At 37.6% G+C, this 26,031-nt stretch overlaps 1 protein-coding gene across 2 annotated transcripts in view; it reads right to left on the bottom strand.

Moving 5' to 3' along the window:
- fa2h (fatty acid 2-hydroxylase) overlaps positions 1–26,031 on the bottom strand; it is a 33,316-nt gene that overhangs the window by 2,666 nt on the left and 4,619 nt on the right. For both annotated transcript variants that reach the window (XM_055036240.1, XM_055036313.1), the window contains exons 2-6: positions 6,102–6,227; positions 2,023–2,165; positions 860–960; positions 610–782; positions 232–484 (exon numbers count right to left, since the gene is read on the bottom strand). In XM_055036240.1, the coding sequence (XP_054892215.1) occupies positions 232–484; positions 610–782; positions 860–960; positions 2,023–2,165; positions 6,102–6,227 (796 nt within the window). The remainder of the gene's footprint in view (positions 1–231; positions 485–609; positions 783–859; positions 961–2,022; positions 2,166–6,101; positions 6,228–26,031) is intronic.

Genomic DNA, 26,031 nt, shown 5'->3' with positions numbered 1-26,031 from the left:
AGGCATCCCCGCCATAAAAGGCTGTTAGGACATTAGTTGCCTTTTTTACTGATATATTGTGGCAGAAATTTCAGAAATGAGTCAGGAAAATCAAGTTTGACTGGTTTTAGTCTGAAGTCAGGATGAGAAAGCTTTACAATAACCTGTGCAGATTAGATCTAGGTCCAAACATGACAGGTGAAGTAGTTTCTTTTGTTTCAATTTCTCTGACACTCAAACTGATTCGCTCACCTGATCTCTGGTGCTCAAAGTGATGTTTGACATGGTAGGCTTTCAGACTATACAGATATGAGCCTCTCTTTGGCGAGCCATAGTGAAGATAGTAGTGGATCATGTCGTACACGACGTAGCCGCACAGCCCCCCGACGAACACCGATGCACCGAGGGTCTCCGGCAGCGTCTTACAGAGAGACATGTAGAACAATCCCACCACTATGGAGGCCAACCCAGGAGGAAAGACCAGCCGAGAACCATCGTAGGGAGACTGAAGAGAAAACATGAGAAAATTCTGTGAATTTGCATTCAGCTTCCTTTACTCAGACACCCTAAAGGAAATCCAGAGCAACAACTTGCTTTTGGTCGTGACCTGACTACTAAAAGCTCTTATACCTTATGGTGCTGCCCATGCAGAAGGAAGTGTAGCGTTATTAGGTAGTAGTTATGAGCCGGTGGTTTCATGTGGAAGACGAAGCGGTGGATGCAGTACTCAATGAAGGTCCACAAGAACCAGCCCGTCATGAAAAGGACCGGAAACACATGCTTTGAGATCGGTATGGAGAAATCTGCAAATCCAAATGTGAAGAGAAATTTACATACTGCTTGTGCAGCATAAGCAGCATCATGCAGTACTGTGCCCTACCTGAGGAGAGCTCTATCCTCGTGTTGCCCTGGGCCAGAGTGGTGTAGCAGTACCAGCAAAAGTAGAAGACAATAGGAAGCCAGACTATTGGGACCCAGTACCTGGATCAACGAACCAGAATCATAAAAGGGTCATATATGGATTTACAGAGTCCATATATTTACAGTCTGTAAAAAGGATTTTGGTTCAATAATTTTCCCCCCTCATCAACATTTGTTTTGTATTGGTCCCTTAAGTGAAAGAAAGAATACGTCCAGTCCAAATAATATCTTAAAACTTTAAAAATCAGGCTCATTCACACATAGATTATTCCAATACTAACAATACATTATTTGTTTTTTTTCATCTCATTTATTGATATAAACCATTTTGAGAGGTTCTAAACCCTCACAGTACATACATTTTATCCCAAAGTAAGATTTATATACTTGTAATCATGCCTGTAACATTACTGCATATTGCAGGTACATATGCAGCACTCAGCATTACTTTCATTCTGCAGAGACCAACAGAGAAAGCTTTCCTGGTTGGCTTAAATACTATCAGGAAGTTAAGAAACTAGAGGAAAAATTTCAGTGGGCAGTTAGTCTGAATTGTGATACAATAACCTCCCAACACATTGAGCCCAGGGATTCCTCAAGCCTGTGTGTTCAGCCCATTTCTGTTCATACTGTTGAACGCAAATCTGTGCCTTCACAAGGGAAAACCGCGTTGGACTTGCACATGAGGCCGTAGTCAGATGACTTATTCTGGAGCCTTAGATAAAAATTTAACTCAAAGGTCCTGGGTTGTGTCAGTAGTTAGTGAATATGCAGTACTCAATGAATATGTAGTAGTCAGTGAATTTCTAATTTATTTTTTAAAAAGTGTAAGATTTTTAAGGAATATTAGGGAAGACAAAATTTAAAACAAACATTTTTAATGTCATGTTATTTTCATGCTTAATGTTTAGACTTGTAGACTTTTAACTTGAATGTTGTTAAATTACAAATATTGAGTTTAGAGACCCTTCTTGTTATAAATTCAAAATTTATATGAAAATTCTATGCAAAACAAATAGGATGTATTTGTAGGTCTTCTGCAGCAAAACACATCTTTCAAACTGAAGCTTCAGCTTAGGAGGTGAATGTGCTATTTTTAGCAAAATAAGTAACATTTATTACCAGGAAGTTTTGGTCGCAGCTTCCATGAATGGGTTTCCAAACAGTCGGATGGGTCTGTCGACTGGCTGGTGAACCCATGCATCATATTTCTCTCTCAGGTTGCCGACCTGCCAGGCCAGAGGTTTTCGCCAGTCCACCAGGTCCTGCACAGACGCACCACCAAGTTTTACCCAAGAGCTACATATTCCCTCCAGCGGGTGGCAGCAGCAGAGAGCTAAACGTCCAAACAGTGATTGGCTAAAACCAGGAAGCAGTCTCATGGTGAGCGTATTTGTCTGCGTGCAATGCTGCAGGTTTACTTCAACCCAATAACAACTGTAATAATCAAAGACTTTCAATGAGTCCAAAGGCCAACAATTTTATTTTATGGCTCCTTGTGCTGTCAGCCTGGTTTGGGCCAGACTGCTGTGTTGTTGAGTACCACACTGATCTGATAGTCAGTGCCGTAGCATTGAGAGAAATGCTTCAGCTTGGAGAGATGAGATAGAAAGTTGGTCAGAAGCTTAACGCGTTTAATTTAGATTTTATCTGCAAAGCATTAAAAAAAATGTTAATTGTGGTTTAAAAGCTATTGATCAAACCTCAGAAGATGATGATGCATTTGTATTAGACCCTGATATATACACCCTGATATATACACAGAGAAGTACAAACATAATACCACAACTATGAGAAGCCCTGATCATTTCCATATCCACCTCAACACTGAGCTTCATGTAAATAAATGCCCAAACACACACACGACTTTGCTCTCTGGCACATCTCTTCCTCTGAATATCCAGGGACGGCAGCAGCCAGCCGACTGCTCTGATCAGTTATTCAAACAGGAAAACTGTGCTATGCTAGGAAATTAAACTGAACAAGCCGGTAGAGAGAGTTCTGTGAACCAGCAGTTTGGCATTACTGGTAAATGGAAAATACGTTAAACAAGGAAAGAAAAAAAGAAGTGGAAATGTTTGTCATGTGGTAAAGAAAAGCACACGTCTCTTGCAACTTCCTGAAAATAATGATGTGATCTATTGTGCAGGAGTCGCGGTAAGAACCAGGAAAAGTCATAAAAAGAAGCTTTTTTTTTTCTTCCTTTCTTGAAGGAATCAAAATATATAGTAAATGTCCAAATTATAGTTATTCCAGGCCGCTGATTTTTTTAAAAAAAGTTTTTCCAAATGCCCCCCAAAAACTTGAGAAATAGTACTACATCATGCTCTCTGGTCCAAAGCCGTCTTCAGGTGTTTAAGTTGTTTATGTTTTAATGATTCATGGAATACAGAGTTTTATTGTTCATTCCTGAGCTGACGGAGTCCACAGTTACAAAAGATTTATTTCTAGTAGTAAAAAGAGGCTCAACATGTCGACAAGAAGTTCAAGTGGCTGAATAGTTTTATACTTGAGGATTGTTGCATAAAAAATATTTTTGTTACCATTTTATCAATTTTTTTGAACACAAGGATGCTTAAAGAATCCTTCTGATCCCACAAATCCAGCTCATCCTGCTCACACATCGTCATTCACTTTGTGTCTCACTGGTTCACTGGGATTCACCATCATGGTTGCAATGTAAACACTGTTCACCTTGGCATCATTTTATCTGGGCAACTGGGTGGCAAAATACATTCATATTGTTCAAACTTCACATTATGTTAATGTCTACAATGTTAATGGTACACTTAATTTAATAAATGCCCACTGCACAATTTAATAATTAAAAACTATTATCTAATTTATGAAAGGTGAGGTTTGTTTGCATAAGGAGGGCAGGTGATCTAATATGAATCGTCATGTGTTCGTCATGCGCGAAGCGAGGCAATGTGTAAAAACATACCTCACATTCTTGAGTCACAGCGAGGACAAATATCATGACACACACTTCTGGCATGGAACCCAATGGGGAGATTTTAGATAAATGGGAAACCGACTGCCGCGGCCGCCAAACTGTTTTGCCACGTCTGCAATTCGGTGGCTGCACACCTGGTGAATTTAACCCCCAAAGGGGTTGACCAAATCAAAGCACTGTGCAGGGAGCGTCATGAAGAAAGGGTGCGCATTACTGGGAGAACGTAGACACTAAGGTGTTCAGCTGTTTGGCAATTTTGGGTTTTCTTTCCCTCAGAGCAAACAACCGAGAACTCTGGGGCAAATGCTTTGGGAAGTAAGCCACACCTCTGATGCATCTCGTAAAACATCAGAGTCTAGAATGTTGCTTATTATTTAATACAAACGCTGCCTGGAGATGAAACAAGCCAGTCAGACAGGTTGAATCTGCCGTGGACACATGGAGGCATTAGTGAGCTGGGTTTGCAGCAGCTGGTGGAAAAATACAGTTTAAATGAATGAACCAATCTCTCCTGTGCAGTGAACAATTTTAGCATTTGCATAAAAATGGATCAAGGGCCCGTTTTCGGACATGTCATTGGGTGGTAGCTCGTGTGATTCTCACATGTTTGCACATTTCTCCATTTGAGGAGCGAGGACAAATATCATGACACACACTTCTGGCATGGCACCCAATGGGAGATTTTAGATAAATGGGAAACCGACTGCCGCGGCCGCCAAACTGTTTTGCCAAGTCTGCAATTCGCTAGTTAAGAACTCCAACTTACCCTTCGCCTCAGTCTCATTTGAAACGCAGTCATCACAGCTAGAAGGGAGTGATGAAGATTAGAGTGGTGAATTTAACCTGGTGAATTTAACCCCCAAAGGGGTTGACCAAATCAAAGCACTGTGCAGGGAGCGTCATGAAGAAAGGGTGCGCGTTACTGGGAGAACGTAGACACTAAGGTGTTCAGCTGTTTGGCAATTTTTGGGTTTTCTTTCCCTCAGAGCAACAACCGAGAACTCTGGGGCAAATGCTTTGGGAAGTAAGCCACACCTCTGATGCATCTCGTAAAACATCAGAGTCTAGAATGTTGCTTATTATTTAATACAAACGCTGCCTGGAGATGAAACAAGCCAGTCAGACAGGTTGAATCTGCCGTGGACACATGGAGGCATTTAGTGAGCTGGGTTTGCAGCAGCTGGTGGAAAAATACAGTTTAAATGAATGAACCAATCTCTCCTGTGCAGTGAACAATTTTAGCATTTGCATAAAAATGGATCAAGGGCCCGTTTTCGGACATGTCATTGGGTGGTAGCTCGTGTGATTCTCACATGTTTGCACATTTCTCCATTTGACAGTGTGGGAAATTCAAAGTCTACAAACACACCAGAGCTGTTTGAGAGCGGCCCGGGTCAAAAACCCAACGGCTGTTGACCCCAAACGGGGTCTTCTGTTATTTTACCTGCAGCTCAAATGCTCAATTCAGCCAATTTAGTGGACAAGACTGATGTAGAAACTGGACCGTGGAAAGCTTAAGCCACTTTCGGTTTCTTCCAAGCAGCTAGAGTTTCTTTGTAACATTTTAAAGACAGTTTTATGGACTTTAACAGGGTTTTTAAAAATTGTGGATTTCAGCTGGTTTTTACAATTTGGTATTTTATTAGCTCTCACCAAAGGGAAAAAAAAAGCATGCTTGTTTTATACCTCACTTCCTTCTTTGTGTCCTTTAAATAAAAGTCTGTGTTTTATATTTTAGATCATAAAATAAATTGTAAATTCTGGAAACTGATATTTTTGAGACTCTAGACACACATCGCTGGTCTATACGTTTAGCATCGGTTTCATCTGAACAAAGAAACTCCTGATTGCTATAGTCTGCTTCTGTTGAATTTTTTTTTTTTATCTCAGACCTTTATTTATATTTCAAAGTTACAAAGTGAGAATCTAGTGAAAACTGTTAAGAAAAAGCTAATGCAACACAAATCTCAAACAAGACCTGGATATTTTGTATGAAAGTCTTTAGTGTTTCTATATGTTTTATCTTTCGAAACAGATAAAACATATCTGTTTCTGGGGGGAGTTTTTTTGTTTTTTGTTTGTTTCCTTACTCAAAATCCATCCAGCCATTGGAAATCCTAACACTTTGGGTTTTGGACGTCACCTGCTTGCCGTTTCTCTCCCCTTCGACTTTAGCATCACAGATATAAAGAAATGAGGGGCGAATTGAGACTGAACAGTGTTGTATAAAACGCTGGAAACACACCTTGTCTAGATCCACGGAGCTGCAGAGCTTGTAAGGGGAATTCTCATCCTCATCTTCCGTCTTGCGCAATTTTTCTGCAGACTTTTCTTCTGCCTGTTCACTGGCTTTTCTTCTCACTCTCAGAGTCTAGAAGGAAAACAGAAAATGGAAGGAAACACATTTAACAGGCAATCAGAGATAAAATGAAGTCAGACAGGTGAATGGGCAGCTTTTATACGAGAGTATTAAAAAAAAATAATGGGGCATTTTTCTGGAAACAAAATGGCTGCACAAGCAGTAAGAAAACTGAGAATAACTGAAAATGACTCCTAATGATTGGGTCAGGATGACCGATGCTTGCAATGAGCCAGTCTATTTGCTTATTCCACTCTGACCTTTGCTCCTCTCTCCTGAATGTGAAAGTCATTTGTTATCGCTGCTGCTTATGACCTGCAACAATTTACAACCGGTGACCATTGAGCCGCTACGACAGCTGTTCCGGTTGCCATGATTTTTAAACAGCACAACGCTTAAACATTTTCTCATTTATGTTTAGAAACCCGAGGCATTTTGCCGGCTTTTAGAGTGCGAGTTGGTGCTCTTATAGCTGAGGCGGTAAATTCCCCCTACAGGTTTTAAACCTTTCTGTCCCACTGCACATCAGAAACAACCTTTATCAACCAGGTGAGTTGAAGGAGACAGGAAACAATCATTTCGGTTTCCAGAGCAGAAGTGATATTCTTTTCTCTTCCAAGAATTTCTGAGCTTGACATATGGTCTCCTCCCAGTGGGATGAACCTTTAAAACCTAAGAAGTAAGACATCCAGGAAGCTTCCTGAGCAGATTCTCAAACCCCCTCAGCTGATCCTTTTAATGCAGAAGAGCAGCAGCTCTAATCTATCCTCTTCGCCTCATCTTTAAAGATGAGCCTTGCTCACCTCTGCAGAAAATTCTCCATCATGACTTCTATCTCATGACCAGAACCTTTAAGGACTGGAATATCAATGGACCAGTAGGTTGAGAGTTTTGACATAATCACAGCAACATACCGTAGCAACTCGCCTGTCCATCTCTGGCTCTATCCTACAATCACTTGATAAGAAATCAGACCTGGAGGGTCAGTCCAGGTCCGTTCCCACTGCGGCGTCAGACTTGGACCAGATACAAACATCTCATTCAGGTTCCTCTGAAATACTTAGTGTTTCATCCTGGCACTCGTATGCATGGAAACATTTTTACCTCATAAAATGAACTGACTTAAATTGGTTTTTATGTGACTTAAATAAAAACTGCTTATTCTAAAAAATAATAATGGAAAAAAAACAAAAAAAGTTGCAAATTGTTTTGTAAGTTTCATATTTTTATACAGTAGGTTATAGAAAAGAAAAAAGTGCAAACCAGGTCCCAAGCCAAATATTAGGCACCTTGTATTCAAAATGCATATTTTCCGAAATATCTGACAATGCAACCACAATATTCAGGTAAGATCTAGGAGAAGCATCCTGCTTTTTCTAATCCAAACTAGCAACTCGATCTCTTGTATTACTTAGAAAAGTTATTAATTACAGAGTTGCTCAAAATTTCAGCCGCTATACTTTAAATAATATCTTCAATAGTTGTGGAAAACTAATCAGCAGGAAGGCGCAGGTTGTGTTCAGACATCAGGTCATTTTGTTGGGGTTGGATGACATTTGTGGATTTAATAGTGATATTTTATGCTGAAATGAATGAAACAAAATATTAGGACAAACACAACAGAGATGTGAAGAGTTGACGTCATTTTAACTGTTCCATCAGTAACGATCTTCTTAAATCACATTGTTGATCACATGAGCCTAATCTCTTGTCAAAAAATGATAACATCTACACTAACGTAGCCTGACGGTTTTACTCAGTTTACTCAGGGAAAAAAAAAAGAAAAATTATATGAATTAATGCTGAAACGATTAGAAAAAAACAGATTTAAACAAGTGTAAATGCCAGATAATAGGTGTAGTGAATACTGGAGGGTTTCACCACTGTATGAGTCAACATTGTGTACTTTTCCAAGCTTTAGATCTGTTGTTTTTCCAGCCAAACTTCACTTTGTTTGTCTAATAGATATTTATACAACATTCAGTTCCACAACTGGTAGCAGCCATGCAGCAAGAACATCATGGTTTGTGTGGGTTCTCCCCAATTACACAGATGTTTGGTTAATCACTCACTTTAAATAGCTCCAAGGAATGACTGCATGTGCAACTCTGTGTGAATTAATGGGGTACAGCAAATGGATGGTGGTTAGGAAGAAACCTTAAAATAATAATAATAATAAAACAATGGATGGATGCACCTTGGGTGAGTGAAGAAAAGTCTGGGAATATAAATATGTTCAATATTCTCCATTTTCCTTTATCAAACCATGTTTAAAGAGGAGACTGTGTTGGAACCCTACTAGTGCTGTAGTACTAAAAGACGAACTCGCTGGAACATCTGATGAGCTTTACGAGATGCTGCTGCTGCACATCCTTCAGGTCTAGTTTGGTTAAATATTCATCACCAGGCTGCTGAGAGACACATGCTCAGGGTTGGCTGTAGTTTATTACAGCCTTTACTTCTGCAATTTAACACCTACTGTTGCAACTTTATACCTTCTCATCAGCTTGTTGTGGCAGAAACAAATGAAAGGCACGCATTTGTTTACTAAAGTCTTCGGTGAAATTGAATCGTTTGTTTTCAGCCACGGTTCTGCTTGAAATAGTTCAAATTCATCAAGAATATTACACATTGATGCAAAACAAATCAATGCGGTCGGGTTACATTTGCTCCCGATTCACCCTGACCTCATGCAAACCCAAACCGCATGCATCACAAAGATGAGACAAAAACATTAACACTGATGTTACAGACCATCTCTGATATGGAATAACATCCATGTCACATTTGCCTCAACCTAAAACATAGGATGACATTTCTGGTGCAAACAACTGTTCTGGTCATAAAATAGTTAAGTTCCTGTTGTGTTTTATCATACATCTTTATGAACTTAAAGGAAGGGCAAAGTTTCTAAACCGGCTTGGTGGAAAATACCAGAGTTCAGTCGGTATGAGATTTTTGTTGTAGAAGAAAATTAGAACAATGATACTTTAGATGAAGATTTCCAGGAATAGGTACAAACATTTGTTGGTCTTTTGCTCTTCATTTAAGTAAAAAAAAAAAAAAAAAAGCAGAGGCACAGTTTCCCACTGACGAGTGCAATAAACACCACACCCTTTGTAACCGCAGCAAAAACCTAGGTGTTGTTTAATAAGCTGCGACTCTTCCCACTTTACACATACAAAAGCTCACAAACGTGAGCTGAGCAGTGAGCCATCTGACTCTGAAGCTTAGAGGAGATCTTAGAATTAGAGATGTAAATGTCCCATCTGGGTTTCCTTCAAAAGGCGAGGAGGGTTTATTTTTTACAATAGTTGAAACAAGTGAGTTTATTCTAATTCTGTTTAGACAGTTTTGAAACCCCAGCAGGGAGAGCTTAAAGCAGATCATCCAGATTAAAGGAATCCGACTAGAAATAAGGGTTTTAGAAGCCACAGATTTAAGCGGAGCATCAAATTCAATGGAAACCAATCGAGATGGAACGTGAGCCAATCTGGACTATCACATTAAAATAGAAGGATTTATTGCTGGGTGGTTCTGCTTCAGTGACGAAGCTGATCCATGACATTTTGTTGTTACAAAACATCAGATTGCAGTCGGGTCACATTTGCTTCATTCTGACCTCATGCACACGCTGATGATGCTCGGCTGATTTCATACTCTCGTTATTTATTAAGCAAAGATAAAGTCAAAATGGAAAGACGAGGGCTGCTCCATCCAATGTGGAAAATGACCATCAGGTGCTGCTTATCCCACACACTGATCATCTAATCATCAGCATGTTTAGTTACACTAAAGGAATGTTGACAGTTATGACAGGACAATACCCTGTAGTTTGTGCTATGTCATCATGTTCACCGTCATCACTGATCCTTTTGAGCAGGTTATGCAAAATACCAGACAATCCTATGAGAAATACCAACAAATGTAAGATTTTGAAGTATTTTTGCTATGTAAATGTACACAGAACATGCAGTACACATGTGAGTGTAAAATGAGTCATACACACTTTGATCGATTTTAGTTTATGTTTACCTATAGGTGCTTTGTGGACAATCTGGAATTGCGGAGACAGTTTTAGCTCTTCGAATGAATTTGAGGGAACTGAAATTAATTATAGTCAGTTGTCGTATTGTAACTTCAATTAATAATAAAACATAAATAGTTGAAGCGTAATCAATTATGACCTGCTGAAAGTTAACAATAAAAAAAACTATAAGGAAAATATATACAAAGTTGCCTGTGAAACACTTTGTTGTGGTTGTCATTTTGTTTCTCAATAAATTATCATTTCAATGAATTGACAAGTAAAAAGTCCCGACGTTTGGTTGCGCAGAATGATTCAGCATGACTTGACTAAAACGGGTAGGGGAGTTTTGAGGGGTTTTAGCAAAGCAACAAAGCAAGACAACAAAACTATGATGAAAAACAGAGTCATGTGCAGCTGAATCAGAGACCGAAAACATTAAAGAAAAAAAATCACACTTGAGGCAACATTTTACTGGAATTACACCAACTATGACGCAAATAAAATCAGAGGGGAAACCTCCCATAGATATCCCAAGGAAGGAATTAGAACTTTTAAAAAAAATTAACTCACCCAAAAGATACATGCATTAAAAAGTGCAGTGAGCCCTTTCTATTTGGTTTTAGCACTTTTCACCAATAGGGTTTCAGATCAGTGGTTAACAAAGATGGAGTGAGGACCATGATAGGGATCTATCACAGCAGTGATTATTACCCAGAACAGTTGACTTTATTAGGTTAACGAGGGTAAGAACTAGAGCCATTGTAAAAGAATTTTAGTAATCGAGTACGCTATATAATATTTTTACGAAGCTTTGGTGTTTGGTCTGATTTGTTCTTCCCTTAAAAATTTATATAAAAAAAAAAAAGTTCTCAATCATTAAGACATGCAGTAGGTCTAGACAATATCAGAAAATCTTGTGATGGTCATGTACATATGTATATTTGTTTATATTGCAATGAAAGAAACATGATTATTATGTTAAGAATAATTTACTGAGACATATATTCTATTTAGGATAAAAGAAAGATTTGCTTCCGGGTTTTTTGTGAGCAGCTTATAGTTCCAGCTCTACGTAACCATAGAGTGTATTGATTCAGTTGAGGTGAAGTTATGAATCCCTTAGTTGGTCATTTTGATTCATTTAAATAATTTAAATTATGCTGTTTTTATTGAATTTTTTATTTTTTTTAACCCCTGACAAGAAACAATCGAGTTATTTTTCAGAATAAAGTTCTGCAAGTTATAATGAAGGTCCAATCCCGACTCCAATGCCTTTAAAGTTCACACTTTATGATGAGAAAACTGTTAAGCCATAAATCCATCTTTGCAGGCATCACATGCCAGCCAGCATAGACAATACCTGCAACAGAGTCCAACTGATTTTGCATTTTATGCCACGTGATGCTTTTCTATTTCAGTGAATGGGGAAAGAGTTAGAAGTGATAATGCATCCATATCTGCTCATTAAGCAAATTGGTCCACTAGGTGTTTTTTTTTCCTCCTTTGCTCACCTTCCCTGGACAGGATATTAACCACCAGGAAATGATTCTGGAAAGTCTTGGCAAGCCATTTTATTTTTAGTTATATGACTACACTTTTGAACAACAAAGAAGTGTGCTGTTGGGTTGCGGTAATTGGAGAGTAAAAAGAGTATAAACGATACAATTTCTTTCACTTTTATGCGCTAAATACATACATCAGGTGTGAAAACGTTTTGTGCCTTCAAGGTTTTATTTGTTGAAGCAAGTCCTGTACATGAATAACTTCTCTCATTTGAAATTAGCTGTTAACCACTCAGTGCGATCAGAGAAATCTGTTTAATTTCCCAGCTGAGTCTGACCTGAGCATCTAGTGAAAATACTTATTCACACTGCATTGGTATTTGTGAGGAATTAAATGTTGAACTGTTTCACTCAATGAGGAAATGGTGCCCCCCAAAAATAAGGTCAGTATTTTCACATTTTTAAGTTGTCATAGTAGCTTGACACCCTTAGAATAAATGTGGATCTTCAGTCAGTGAGATTAAATAAAGTTTGTGGTTGTAAAGAACGTCCAGCTGTAATCATGCTAGACAGACTGAAATTCAGTTATTTACATTCCACTCCATTTTTAGTTGTAATACAGTAAAATCAAATTTAGTTTTTAATTACATGGATTTGTAAAAATGTTCGATCTCAGGAAGCCAAGCTACTTTTATTGAGTCATTGGCACACAGGCTTTAACTTGGTTTTCCAGTGGCTTGCTTTGCCTTTTGCAACATCTCATAATGATTCAACTTAATTTTGCATTCTTATATGTTCCCATCGTTTTATCTTAACCCGTTTCTTTGTAAATCCATAAAATGAGTTGTGACAAAACTGAGGTTTCTACTAAGTATGAACACATGAACCCTTTAGAAACTTTACTGGAGAAAGATAGAGCTACTGACAACAAACCAGAGTCCACAGCTCATTGGAGGGCTCCATGTTCAGGGAATCCAGGAGAAATTTTCATAAAATGGAGTCGAGCTAAAAGCAAGTCAGATCAGGCGCCACTGAGGAGTGTGTCCACCATCGTAAGTTCAACTGTTTCCTCTTAAAGTTATGCAAGCTAAGACAACTTGCATTCTTCTGGGCAGATGAGATAATGAGTGTTAGCCAGATTATCAACTCCAAAAATTGCTGACTTCATTTGGTTAGAAATACTGAACCACCCCAGAGGACTGATCAGCCCACACAAAGTCCATGTGCAACACAAACGTTGTTCAGCTGATGGGAGAAAAAAAAGGCTTGAGAAATCCGAGAGTAATCTGACTGCTGTCTATTGCAGATACTGACTGTGCACACATACTCCTCACAACCCTGATTTTAAAAGAACCTTAGGAAAAGCACGTAATCAGACAGAAATCAGCACCAACAATCAATTTTAATTATAAACTCTTATCACAAATATTTATAACCCAAAAGGAACAGTGGTCATAAGATGACAGACTTCCCCTTTATAGACTGAAAAGTTGCTGAGTAACGATTATTAAATAAAATAAGATCAATTTATGTGTAAAATACATTTAAATCCATGCTAGTTTTCTAAAAAGCACCGTGGCAGTATTCCATCAAAACGCAAGAAATCCTCAAAAATGGGTCAAACGAGGGGCGAGTCTCGGGTTTCAGACACAAGCAGGCAAGCAAACAAAGCAAGACAGTATTAGTGTCATAAAATGAACGTTTCCTTTGGAAATGTAGAGTCTGAATCTTATATTTTATTGCAAGATGTATTCCAGCATGTTTAGTTACACTAAATGTATGAAAATATTCAATTTTTTTTACTCATCTCTCTTTCAGTCGATGCAACTTTTCTCTTGAAGTCTATACTCAATAGACTTTATATTCGACACCCAACACGGCATTCATCACTGTGGGACTATGAAGCAAGAACAATTTTGAGTCTACATCCTTTGTTTAAAAAAAAAAAAAAGTATTATTTGTTAGCGATAAAGTGAACAGGAGGGAGTTTGTGTTGGATGCAGGAGTGCCTGAGTAAACTCCTCAGAAAAGAACCCAGACAATGAGTGCTATGGCAACAAAAGCACTCAGTTTTTTTGTTATTAAAGCTTTTTTTATTATTTCCAAACATATATGCATGTTCCATATTCGGTGGCATTATTTCCTCCAGATTCGAATTAATGCCGTATACAATTTGTAGTGTTGCGCTCATTTTCCGCATTTCTTCCATGAAGTTGGAGCCGGAATGTTTCTCCTCTGTGCAGCTTAAGTCGGTCAACCCTTTGTTGTTGCTTGACATTTTGTTGTTAAATTAATATCTGGCTTCTTAGAAAGACTTTAGGATTCAGCGTGTCACATGTATTTATAACCGGATGAATTGGGAGGTGTATATTCCAAATAAATGTGAAAGAAAATGCTCTCTTAGCGTGCTGCCATCTTCCTCGGCGGTCCCACGTCACTCCGTATGGCAGCGATGTTGACATTACTCTCAGTATATTGGTCTACTTATTGTCAGGCTGAGAAACACACTTGTTAATGGGATTATAGTGGAAAGGGACAACGCTGAGATTTTTAAAAACACTATCGATCCAACAAAACTCTTCGGATTCTCACCCCAGTTTGTTTGAGACAATAATTCATAGTTAAAGGGAGCCTCTTCAGGGTGAACAAAAACAATTGATCTTAATAAAAAGAATCAATGAGCTCAATTTACAGAGAAAGCAAACTTGAAGAGTAAAATATAAGGCGTGCTCTGTCCCAGGAGGAGGAGGAGGCAACAGCATGAAAGGATGAGAAAAACAAAGGGGACAGTCGGAGTGGGGCGGCGATGTGTCCTGGTACCATCACAACACAGAAACTGCAGTCCGCTTCCACTGGGAGCCTGATATAACACCACTTTAATTAAGCAATCAATTAAAAACAAAAAGATGAAAAGCATTTTATGCTTTAAATATTGCTCTGTTATTTGGGGTTCTTTTGTTGTTGTTGGTTTTTTTTTATACACTGGATGACTCTTTAATCTGACCTTGGAGTTTTTGTAGCCCAAACACCCCTGTTTCATTATTTCCTCAAAGCATTGTGTCTTTTAGACAAAGTGATTTTGTTTCTCATTTGTTCCTAAAATTCTTTAGGTTTATCTGGAACATTCAAGTAGGAGAAAAAAAACCCCAGCAGAGAGCTGACAATGCTTTTTAATAACACCAACTTTACAAGAAGAGGAAGCAAAAGAGTGGAATCAGGCAGGTAATAAAACAACTGAACATTGTGGTGGTGAGTTGGCGCAAAGGTTTATCTGGGTTTTTGAACTGGGTTTAAATCTAGTTCAGAAACCTTAAAAGAAAAAAATATTCTTGGAATGATCAACTTCCCCTTTAAGAGACCTTAAAGGATTAAGCAGATCTATGTCGCCGTTTATTCCACTGAATAAAAAATACTGCACACTGATTATAGAAACAAAATAAACCTAAACTACTTTTCATCACGTGGAACAGATTATTTAACCAATACCTCACATACTGGTAGGTGAGGTTCAGTTCTCCAATGATTCAACAGACCTATTCAGGTTTTGGACTACCATTCAGTTTCCAAAGCTGCTGTACTGTAAGATTAATGTTAAATACAGAACAGTGCTATGTAGGTGGTCATAATGTTATGCTGATTGATGAATTGCTCTTTTGAAGTTGGATTAGCTTAAATCCCAAGATTCTATTAGGAACTGGTGAGTTTTACTGTAGCTTCTGAGTTTACATCTTTGGCTTTGTGTGGGAAGCAAACCCAGATTTCAAGAACATATCATGTCACTTGTAAAATGTTTTCCGTCTCATTTCCTCATAAGATTTTATTGCTAAGCTTTTTATTGTCAGAGATAGGGAGCCTGTTGGACCGCAGGACTCTGTACGGGCGAAGGTTAGTGTTGTTTCTTCTGGGACCGAGATATTCAAGCAGATCTGGCTTCGGTTGGTTTGTCAGGCTAATCCTAATCGAACAGTGTAACGGTTATGAAACTACTGAACGTTTCCTCACTGCAAAACCTGATTTATTGATTTATAAAACTCAGAAAAATATTCTCATGCCAATATCATTGCCGTATTCGTGACAAAATTCCTCTTCAGGTTGATATCTACAAGCAGTTTCCAAACATCTGAAATTATAAATTTAAGGAAAAAGCACCATGTCTATGAATCCTCATTTTTAAAAGACTCTACAGGTTAAAATAAAAGTGAACTTTCTTAACACCTCTGGTTACAAAGCAGGTAGGAAGGGTGGCCCAGATTGACCCAAGTCTGGCTGGGGGAGTTTGTTACTTCAATAAAGATAAGATGGTATTGTAACGACGACATTAGCAACTCCCATGCCTTTGAATCTACGTATTTTGTTCCCACAGTCAGGGTTGTGCAAGCTCACACTTCAAAAATGTAATTAGAGTTTGGCTGGTCAGACCGGAGAAGAAAACCAGAAAATGTATTTTCCCAGGAAAAGCCTGATCCGTGCAACATTAGTTCAAAGTTCATTGCACACAGAATAAATAAAGTTAAGCTGCTCTCAATCACATATTTTGATTGGAGATGCTTTTTCTGCCAGATACAGATTTTTAGTTCGAGAAGGCCTTTTGTTGGTCCTACTTTTCACATGAAGGGGATAGAACAGAAAAAATAATGTTTGATACGTGAAACAGATCAAAAGTCAGATTGTCAATGTTTGAATTGCTGACCTGGTTCAGAGGTGGTCAAATGAAAACTGTCAAATTTAAATCCCTTTTTGTATTCATTTGATTTTCTAACAAAATGTCTTGAAACAAAGAAATTAATTTCTTTCTCAGGCATGTTCAATTTAATTGCATAAAAAAAATATTAAGGGTACAATATGAAAAACAGTGATATGATGGAAAAATATTTATTACAGCCTATTGTTTTATGATTATGTTAACCTCATTGTTACGTTATGTCTTAATGTTAAATCCAAACCAATTTATCTCTTCTCCTTGCAGCTGAAGATAACCATCTCTGGCAAATAACCTCAGATAAAACTATTCCACACATGGTGTGGAATAGTTCCCTCAACCAGGAAAACCAAGCATTAGAGATAAAAACGTAACAGAAACCATGACTTCAGAGTCATTATACTTTAGCACGTAATAAAAATATTCAATTCCACCATCAAATGTTTCTTGATTTTCATTTGTGACAACAGAAAGTTGTACGAGTCAGAGATTTTGCAATCCTACACGAGAAGTTTGGCCAGAACACAAAGCAGAGAAAATCAAACAAAATAATCAGAAAAAAAAAGACTAACATAGACTGTAAAGCACACTGTTGGAGGGCTGATGATGTGGGGTTATTTTGTGACCGTAGAACCTTAAACTCACTGAGGCGACCATGAACTCCTCTGCAGTACCACTGATAGTGGAGAGGCCTTTTGTCCGGCAGCTCAAGCTCACCTCAAACTGGGACAACAGAATGACAAAAACAAAAGAATCAAGGTATTGAAATTCTCCCGTCAAAGTCCAGATGTCAACCTGATGAGATGCTGTTGTGTGCAGAGACAAAAGTCAATAAACCTTGAAGAACTGAATCAATGCTGGAAAGAAAGAAAGAAACCGTGATGTCAAAGTATGATTTATAGCTGATGAAAGTGGTTCTATGAGGTCTTGAACAACAGGTTGAACATAGCTTATCCACCATAGCCCTATGTCTACATTTATGACCAAACTCATGTGATGTCTGAATATGGGAGTCATTTGTCTTAATAGTCACCCACTCTTGGAGTTAAATATATATATTTGCATGAACTAAAAAGAAGTTAATCATTGATCACAATGGAATTTTGTTAATCTAGAAGTTCATAAACATGACAGCTCTGTACTACATGAGTCCAAATGGGTTTCTGTATTCCTATTTATTGCAGCAAATGAAGGATTTGTATGCCTCCCTTAAACCTCCCTAACTAAATCCAGACTGTGGTCAAATTGAAGAATGATCAGATCAGACTACAGATCCTGGATAAAAGTAATATATAGGTGTGTACAAACATCACAACAACTGTACAAGCATGTGTGCACGTTCATACTTGGGTGTGACAGCAGAACGAATCCAACGTGAGGTTATTGTGGAAAGACCAGGACAAAGGTTTCCACTTTGAAGAGTTTTATAACGCTGAAACAGCTGTAATTATGGATGATTGGTTCTCACTAACACAGAACAAGTCACCAAACTGATTATTTATTAAGAGGAAAAAGACCTTCACCAACACGCTTTAAGAAGCTTCAACTTTAAAATCAGCTTAAGAATGTATTAACAGTTATAGACTTGATCAGGAACTTCTTCCTGTTGAGTTTCATTGAACTACTTAGCATAGTACTAAAGAAATTAAGAATACACAGTGTCTAATAAAATAAAATAAAAAACAGCCACACACTAAGCTCTCAGTAATTTTTTTCAAACCACAAATAAAATTTAACAACGCTGACATCAGCATCAGGAGAAAGATCGGGTCAAATGTCAAGGCTGGACACTCATCAGCAGATGACTGACTAACTTCTCTACTGCTTGGTTTCAGTTACACATATCACATACCAAACATCTACATATGTTGATCTTTTTGCACCACAACACTTACTCTCCATTGCTGCAATGCCTCAACATTAAAGTTCCTCTATCACCAGAATTTATCTTGTCAAACATGTTGGGTGAAAACTATTCAATGTTTTCTTTAAACTCCATAAATTTAGGTGCTGCTATTGATGTGCATTTCTCAGTCTGGATCCTCAGAGTATTCTGTTCTGTATGCTTTACATGTTTTAACAGTTCAGACACACTTGATTACCTCAGCAGCTTGTCATCAGGTTCTGGACAGCTCTGTTTGCATTCCGGTTCAGGGTTTTGGAAAACTATTTCCAGGCAAACCCTACTGAAAACCAGGATCCAGAACAGGTCAACCAACTAAAGTTAGAGTTGCTGGAGAACTTACCTGCTTAAACTTTTCTTGGTCTCCACATCACCTTCTGTCATGAAGTTAGTGAGGTCTCTTTTCAACAACTGGCTAATAATCTTAATTCAGTTTTCCTGGTTGAGGGAAACTAGCATGACTACCAAGTTTTTGTTTTGACTGAATCGATTAACTGATGGAGGTTAAACAAGTCTGAGGACATGCATGCTGTACCTGTTTTTTATAGTTATGGCTTAAATGGAGTATGAGGATTATTATATTAATAGCAGATTTATATTGTAGATAGAGCTGCAGAATCTCATAAAATGCAGTCATTATCGAATTAGTGATCGTGAATCACTGGTTTAAGTGACTTCAGCAGTGACAGGCTATTTTTAGATAATTAAATAAGTGGATATTATCTGAAAACTAAAAAGGTTTCTATATCTAGTTTTAGCATACGTATCCAAACTTGAAGGGACATAAAATTCCACACTTTTACGACTACAAAAATAACCCTAAAGGCTCCAAATAAAGACTTCTTTATTTTACCGTATTTGTCTTTATTCTGAGTTGCATGTTTGTTTACGTTTGACATTTTTTATCTTTTCTTGCTAATTCATATTTTCTGAAGCATACTTTTAAACCAAAATAGCGCATAACAAATATATGTGTCCACACAGTGATACGGTTTACAGCTGTATAAGGCAGAAATCTGTTAGAAATGATGACAAACATTTATTGTCGATCTTTTAAAAAGAAAACAACGAAAATCTTGAGTCAACCTCTCCAACTAAAACATAATTTATGAATGACATAATTCATGAATAACAAACGTAAACAAGGATTAAGTTGTGCAAAGCTAGCTTGACAAACTCAAAATCTAAATCCGTGTGTTTGGTTTCAGTTTACTGCACATACGTCTGAGTTCCTTAACAAGGGACTGGAGATGCAACCGAAAACAAACGATGGGAGGCGAAGAGAGTGAAAGAACCCGTCGAACCTGTGTGACGAGGACTCGGGATTTCACATATTTTTGTGGCCCATCTCTGTGCGCCTGATCTGAGCATGTACAACGATCAGAAGCGCTTTGTAGCAGCGAAGATGTGAACAAGGTGTCATGTTACCACACACAAACACACGGAGAGTCCACTTAGTGGGTTTGCTTTGTGAGCGTTACATCTCCTAAAGAGAAGAAATTACTGCCAGACGTCCACCTACTGTTCTCCTGGATGAAATCAAGGTGCATTGTAGAGGTAAAATAAATCATTAATGAACTTTATAGAGGGATTCTGTTTTAGCGCTGCATGCAGAGGGCTAAGATAAATACAGACTGTAAGCTGCGTCTCAAACTAGTGCGGAATAGTTTGTATGCAATGTGGGAATATATATCAAGCAATAAAAACAGGAAGAAGAGCAGATGTCTGAGTTTCGGAAAGGTAAAAAGAAAAAGTTAAACTGGTTTTCTACAATGGTAAATTAAGGAAGAGTTAATGAGTAACCTTCTGGTTAACTGAACATCTCATTATGAGGTCTTATTCTTTTAATTATTAGACTTTTGACCTCATCATTCCCACGGGATGTTGGAAAGTTTAACAAATGACATTGAATCCTTTTCCCCAATTTTCTAACATTTGAAAGAAATTCTAATAATTAAAGATGCAGAAAAATCAAAGTACAAAAAAATTCCTTATGACTTGTGCTATTTTTGTCAAGAGCAGTAAGACGCTTAGACAATCTGTGGTTCTCCTTGTGGTTCTCCTGGGTTCGATACCCACTTTCCCTTCTCTCTCCTTCGTATTTCCTACCAATTTCTTGTTCTATAATGGCCACTAGATCCTAAATATATATATCTATATATAGATATAGATATAGATATATAGATATATATATGTATAAAACTTGACCTTCACAGAGTCAACCCCATCCTGCGACTTGAAGCCAGGACGTTCTTGCTGCAGCTCAACAGTACTGAGGACTGTGTCAAAAGTCTTTCATTTGAAGATAACTTGCCATATATACAGAATTTCAGCTGCATAATCAACCTTTACTCCTGTAGTTTAAGATAACTCTTTAAATTCAGGCTTGTTGATTTTGGGGGTTTTCCTCATTTTTAACATGTTTTACAAGGGTTTCAATTTAACTTTGAATATACAAATATGCAACAACCAAAAGGGAAATTATCTTTAATATTAAAATAAAAACGCCAAATGAGTAGAAATGCATAAAATCTCAAATTGTAGCAGTTTTCAAACATGTCACTAAATGACAATATGAGAACATACGGCATCAGCTCAATATTTTTTCATCATCATTTATGATCAACTATCCAATGCATCGATACGAAGAAAATAAAACAGAACACCACAAATATTACTAACATGTTTCTGCACCAGTTCTTTTTAATATGCATTAATGAATCATAATAAAGTACAAAGTAACCTGATTAAATTGGTAATTATTATAATTACCAATTTTAATTGTATAATTATGAAATTAAAATTATATAAGTTTAAGTATACAAAGTTGATACATACTCATAACATACTGTTAAACCTACTAAGCTGAAGACTGTTTAGGGATGTAAAAACATCACCGTCTTCTTTGCAGTCTGATACGTGTGTAACTAACGGAGAGATGATGACGACAGCCTGACAGGTCAGTACAGTCAAGTGATAGAAAAAACAATGCTCTCGTCTTCCAGAGACGAGTAAAACTAAATAGTTATAAGTATATAAATAAATAGATTGCGGGATCTCCTCGTTTGGGTGTGGCTGACTTTTTCACTTTAGCCAAACTGTTTGTTAGTTTGCAGACACGTTTGTCCAACAAAATGCACAAGAGCCCCATGTTAAAAGAAATAAAGCTTTTGTCATATTCAAAGAAACCCATAGAGTAAAAAACTACATTGAGAAATCAAGTTGTTTATTTAGCCTCTCAGTGAGATTTCTAGCTTGTTTTTGTTGGCCATTTTTAAAATCTTATGGCTGCTTTTGTACTTTGATGGCAAACAAAAAAGAAAAAAAAACTATAAAAGTGTAATTATATTATTATATGTTTCTCAATGAAAATCTCAATACATCACTACATCATAAGGCTCAAACAGGACAACAAGAAACCAAGAGAAATCAATCAGTCACATCTGGCATCAGTATCAGACCATTCATTAAACTCCTCCCTGCTGAACCTTGCCGTCTCGCTACTTTTCAGGTGTAATCGTGGCGATGAGCGGAGCCACCAGAGGCCTCCAGCTGAGCACTAATAGTAGTGTCTCTATAGCAGCAAGGGTAAACAATATCCCAAGTAATGCATCACCTCGGTGATAAGCAGCTCTCAGGAGTTGTAAAAGAGGCAGCCCGCCCGCTTGGTTTGTGGGGAAAAACTGATGACGCATGAGTTGGATCTGAGAACCTGGGACAATCTGTGCTTCACTGTGGCCTCAATTAATAGTCACTGTAAGATTAATTACCAGCATGAATTATATTTACGTTGACAAAAAGCAACAGTTAAAAATACACCATTTGTGCTTGAGGTCAATTATTTAGTTTTAAAAAAATACTGGTGTAATTTTTTAGAAAGTCAAATTATTTGCTTTACAAAAACACTTTTAGCCCAGTTTAAACCCTTCAGCTTATATTTTATGTGGTTTTGATTTACAATTTCGCAGGATGTATCAAAGTCTTTAAAGTTCTTCTTTTGTCTCTGCCCCCTGATACTTGATCATTTTCGGATAGTTTCTTGTTGAAGTCACTAAAATCAGAAGGACAGAAATTGTGTTAGAACACATGGACAACAAAACCTATTTTAAAATCTACATTTAGACACATTGCTACAGCCAACCTCCCACAAAGTCCCACATTGTTTCCTTTTTTTAACTGAACCCATAAACCAGACAAAACAACGATATTGGCTCAAACAAGGTGACTCACATACAGCCACTAATTGAAAGTATCTTTTCATAACTGATGCTTCTTAGATCTTTTAATTATTGACTTGTCTTTTTTTTAAGTATTGGATATGAATTTTTTTTAAAAAGTCATCAAAGTCCAAAGACCTGACAAAAAAACATTTAAAATATTAGTAGGAGGTTGGAAGGAATGCATAAAGCAGTTTTGTAAAACTTTTGTAAAACCAGCAGCAGATGAAGCGACTAATCAATGCTCATACAGTGTTCTGTGCAAAACACTGTCACATGTCCACATGTATTATGATGGTGATATTTTAAGACTTCGTTTATGGTGGTCTAACTCCTGTGGTCATAAAGCACCTAAAACCATATCCTCCTCCTGACTGCTACCTTGTTTCCATGCTGTAATATTTAGCACTATTCCAAATCTGTTCAACTTTGACCCATTTTTGTGGGATTTCTTTTTTTTTTTTTTTTAAACCAGTGTCTGTTCCTTCCTCCCCGTCTTCCTTGTGCCCTCATACAGAAGACAATCCCATCATTGACAGGAGAACGATCCATGCCAATAAAAATCTGCATTCCTGCACTCCACCAGCCTGACCCACTCGCCCCGCAGCATTCCATCCACAAACACTTATTGGAACCCAGCATGGGTTCCAATAAGTCCTGGGCTGCACCAATTCATCTGTCTCGTACTGCTAGTGTTTGTTTCTTTGAGCAGTCAGAAAGCTTTCAAAGTAATTTATCCAGCTTCTTTTCTACTCCACATGAACAGATTCTGCTGGTCTCCATACCGTTCCCATTGTTCTTTCATTCATTTGTTTAATTCAACAATGCGCCTACTATCCTGCCAAGCTCACACCCGTGGGGCTAGATTGTGACCTTTCACCCTTAGATTTGTTTACATTTTAACTCGATGATAGTGAGAAAGAAATGGTGACAAGCTTTCCAGGTGGAACGAAAGTGAGTCAGATGTTTGAGCATTTCTGACGTTTGTAGGCAGAGTGGCTTTGATTCCAGATAAAGCCAGAGATACCGGCAAAGAGCAAACAAGGGTGCACCTGGATATTGGGAAAATGTTGGTCTTTAACAGACTCTTTTTTAAAAAAATCTAACCGCAAGAGACCAAAAACAAGATTAAACATTTTACTTTAAATAAAAATGAAGCCACTTGGTGACTTTAAAGTGCCCAGAGCTGTAGATTATACCCAAATATCTTTTGTCTCATTTGTTCCGAGAATTATTATCATTCCTTCAAATACAGGTTTTAAAGGACTCCTTTTAGAGATCAGATGCTTTCTCCATCCACCAATCCATACAAGTAAGATTTTTTAAAACTTTTTGTAATCGTCTTGTCATCAACATTTAACATGTTACGGTCCAGTCTGAAATGGAGGACGGTTTTGACACATGTGGACATGTGACAGTGTTTTCTGACATTGTATAAAATAGCTGATGACCTCCACGCCTGGTGAGATATGGAGCCTTTTAAAGCGTTTTCCGAAAAATATTTCAGGAAGCAAACAGGTCGACTAAGTAGTTTGGAAATGGACTCCCAACCCTTCCCAGATTGATGGGTAGCAACATTTTCTTAAGGTCATCACTGTTGTCGTTTTAAACAAAGCTAAGTAACAAAACAGACGTTCAGATCCGCAAACAAATCGAATCAAGTTGTGGTTTTACTTTCCCCTCAGACTAACTAGTTCCCATCACTGGTTCTGAGCAGAAGCCATGCATCGCTGACCAGTTCCAGCTGTTGAGGGTGTAAACAGCCCTCTGTTTGATTGGAACATTGCTCCTAAACACACATGCATGCACATGTTGTCACAGTCATAGGCGCCAGCACCTACAAGTGTTCTTCTCCAGCAGATTGAGCTTTAAACTGGACCATCCACACCGACATTTTAAAGGTCGGAAGATCAATTCTGTCTCCAAATCTACCAGAAAAATCCCATAACTGTAACCAGAATGGAGATAATCTAAAAACTACTTGTAATTAATGATTCCCTGACTCCATCAGCCAAACATTCAACCAAAGAAGAAAACTCAGCCGTGTTGGACACTTTTAGTGTTTTAAAATGACAAATTTGAATTCTGATTTCAAAGCTGGCTCGCGTAAACGGCGTGGGAAGATAAAATGTACTTGAAAATACTGGAAACCAAGTAAAAGTCTTGAAAAGGTGTGGAGTTTTAACAGAGAAAAACTCCCATGTCTGTACCATAAAATGTCTTTGTTTTGCCATCTTTTGATGACACAAAAGAAAATTACACATTTTCACTTTTACTGCCAGGAGGTCATCATTTCAGATCACAATCTCTCCTGAAAGCGTCTCCAGAGCATTTAAATGACAGACCAGCAAAGGAGCAATCTGATTTCAATGAAATGCAGAAGAATACTTTTAATCAGTAATCAACTCTTGTACCCAGCAAGAATCTGCATCCACATTATTGACAACAGCTTTAACCACATAAACCAACATGTACCCTGATGAGGAAAGGCTTCTTCTTTGTGGTTTATAAGTGTTACTTTATCAAACTTGCATTCGGTCTGCAAACCCTGGAAACAATTCATCTTAATGAATTGATTAAAATTATTGTCAACCAATTTAGTTCAATCATTAACATTAGTACACACTCAAAGGTCATTTGCTGAATGAACAACTTGCTCAGAGCAGTAATGAACTGCACATATTTTAGCAGAAAGAACTGAGCTTTTCACATGTTGATGTTAGACGTGTTTATTTAGCTGCAGATGAATCTTTAGCTACAAATGACCAAGCGTTCAGGAATGAAAGACTATGTTATAGCAGTTTAGGCAGTACAATAAAATGCAGTATTTATTTTCTAACTCCAAAAAATAATTATTTTGGGGGGTGAGAGGTTTGCATCTTTTAATCGTCAGAATAATTGATAGTCAATTACTTATATAATTGCAATTGTCCAACAACAAGCTGCTGCCAAAAGTTTTTGAAGTCTCTCAAACAAATTTGCTGTTTTAGCTCGCTATTCAGACTTGATTTCTTATTTAATTTTTTTTAATCATTTGTTTTGTTTCCCCACCTCCAAACACCTGCAAAGATGTGTTTTTATTGCATCTCAGAACATGGTGAATAAGACCATCGATTCCCATGTATTATCAGAGTAGATATTTAACTCCCATCAAGGTCAAAAGGAAGATTATATTCTTTATGGAATCCATCTCTATAAATTTTGGCAAATAACTAACTAAAGTCACGCTTGATGTGGCTGACGAATAATTTGAAATAGATTTGTGCAATCTGAAAGTAACGTGACTGTTGTCAGACACCACCTGTAAAACCAACCAGCAAAAGATATGTAGTGCCTTATGCCCTACTTTGTGCTTTTTGGCCTTTCAAATTCTTACAGCAAGATAATCAATTCGATTCATCACATTTATCCGAGGTGTTAACATTTCAATATGCTAATTTTCTATTTAAAAATATCCACCACTCT

This window comes from Poeciliopsis prolifica, unplaced genomic scaffold (genome assembly GCF_027474105.1).
Source record: "Poeciliopsis prolifica strain line A6 unplaced genomic scaffold, Auburn_PproV2 SCAFFOLD001, whole genome shotgun sequence".
NCBI lineage: Eukaryota > Metazoa > Chordata > Actinopteri > Cyprinodontiformes > Poeciliidae > Poeciliopsis > Poeciliopsis prolifica.
Note: the sequence above shows the minus strand (reverse complement) of the source record. Positions and strands in the feature narration are given on the sequence as shown.